General features: G+C 37.9%; 1 protein-coding gene across 1 annotated transcript in view; it reads right to left on the bottom strand.

Moving 5' to 3' along the window:
• Positions 1-882, bottom strand: part of LOC130805512 (9-cis-epoxycarotenoid dioxygenase NCED6, chloroplastic) — a 1,830-nt gene extending 948 nt beyond the window's left edge. The window contains exon 1 of the mRNA XM_057670286.1: positions 1-882. This exon is cut by the window's left edge and continues 948 nt beyond it. Within this exon, the coding sequence (XP_057526269.1) occupies positions 1-882 (882 nt within the window).
• Positions 883-1,953: the final 1,071 nt, after the last annotated feature.

Below are 1,953 nucleotides of genomic sequence, written 5' to 3' on the forward strand. Positions count from 1 at the left end.
GTGTGCTATCAAAGGGCAGTTTACCTGCTCGTTAAAATCAAACCGTCCGATCGTAATCAAATCACCATCGCCGTTGATTTTAACATGATATGGCAAGTCATCCTCGGACATAGCCAATAATCTTCCGTTAAAATACACTAACCCAGCATTAGCGACACCTGTCCCACGTGCAGGATTAATTAACCCCATAGCGGCACGTGCATAAAATAAACCCAGCCTAAGTAATCCGGTTTGACCGTGCAATTCACTAACCGGTTTCGGGAATAATTGTCTCCCGGCAGCTTTTTCTTGAACAAACCGGTTTGTTTTAGTGAACCGGCAGCAGTAAGAGGCTTTATTTCCCGGTCCAAGTTTAACGGCATGGATCATCCCATCACCGTCAAACAAGTGATGAGCACCAGAGGGTGGTAGCATCGGATTGGCTCCATTTCTTACATACACTCCATGTAAATCGGGTGGAATTTCGCCGAGGACTTCTAAACCGGTTTGAACGGGAGACTCCTGAACCGGAGCATAATTACCGGATAATTGAATTGTGGGATCAACTGTTTTAGGAAAAGGGTGTCCCTTTTGTTGGTCTAAAATGAATGATTTTTCAAATTTGTCCAAAGCTAATGATGCTAGCCTTTGTAGAGGATTATTAAGATTTGGTTTGTAATTTGGTAGCGATTCGGTTTGAGTTTTAGGAAGCGGTTCAATAATCTTAGGGAGGGAAGGAGAAATAATACTGGCTGATGCTGTACGTATATTTTTGGAGGGATTCAGAACTTTGCATGTGATTTTTAATGGTGAATGATAAAGATTTTGGTGTTTAAACGGGTTTATAATTGTAGTACTAGTTGTAGTAGTACTACAAGCAATTAGTTTATTGTTAACTTGCATGGATTATATTATATATTTGAAAAGAAAAACTAAGGTAAGAAATGGTTATTGTTAATTGTTTGTAATGAGTATGAGTAGTCCAAGTGATGAACAGAGAATGAGGGTATAAATAGGCGAGTGTTGTAATCTCTTATTTAGTAGTGGTAGCATGTTCCTCATGACCGATGACTCGTGATGACTATGCTAAGCAAATCCTTAATAAATTCTCATTTCTCAGCTCATCAAATTTGTTGCAATGTTATCATGATCTACACTCTACACGTGGGAGCATGCACCCAAGACTTTGGTAGTTAGGAGTTTAGGGGTTAGGAGGCAACAAGATATAACTAAGTAGAAGCGTGAGCAAGAGGGATGCTCGTTTGAGCATCCTATCAGCACTAGTTGGTAAATAGATGAAGACAGTTGCTCTGTTCGAGCTCATGGGTGGCTCGCTCGAGCAGCATGTCAATAGTTCAATGGTCATTTCTTTTGTTTTGTTTTTCATTAAGAGTTTAATGAAAAGTAATTAAGCTACGTATTATTACTGAGTTAATTGTTGGTTCTAGAAAGTTGAATGCTCTATTTAACGCCATATAACTTCATAGAATATGTACACTACACATGTTGAAAGCGATGATTCATAAAAAGAAGGTTATGGTGAATACCAAGAAAGCTTTTCTCCTACGCATTAGCATTGAGAGTAATTGAAACAGCCCAAACCAACGCAAACAGTGTAACAATACTTTTTACAAAGCACATCGGAAGACTCGTAGAAGTCTGGGCTGAACCCGACCTATGGCTCAATAGCCACAACAAACCAATATCAGAGTATTTTAAAAATTTTACATAATTTAAACTTAAATAGTTACAAATCATTTATTAGCTAAGCTTATACATTACAAAATATCTAAATCTTTTAATTTTACAACCACATGATTCTTTAAAATGTCATTACAAGTTAACTTTCGTAAAATGATGCTCTTGCTATCGCGGCACATAATACATAAGAGCAACAAAAGTCCATCCATATTAGAGTTGACCTGAAAGTGGATCTACCTCTCGCAAGGAATATGTCCCATCAAAGACTGTCTA

Source organism: Amaranthus tricolor, chromosome 2 (genome assembly GCF_026212465.1).
Source record: "Amaranthus tricolor cultivar Red isolate AtriRed21 chromosome 2, ASM2621246v1, whole genome shotgun sequence".
Taxonomy (NCBI): domain Eukaryota; kingdom Viridiplantae; phylum Streptophyta; class Magnoliopsida; order Caryophyllales; family Amaranthaceae; genus Amaranthus; species Amaranthus tricolor.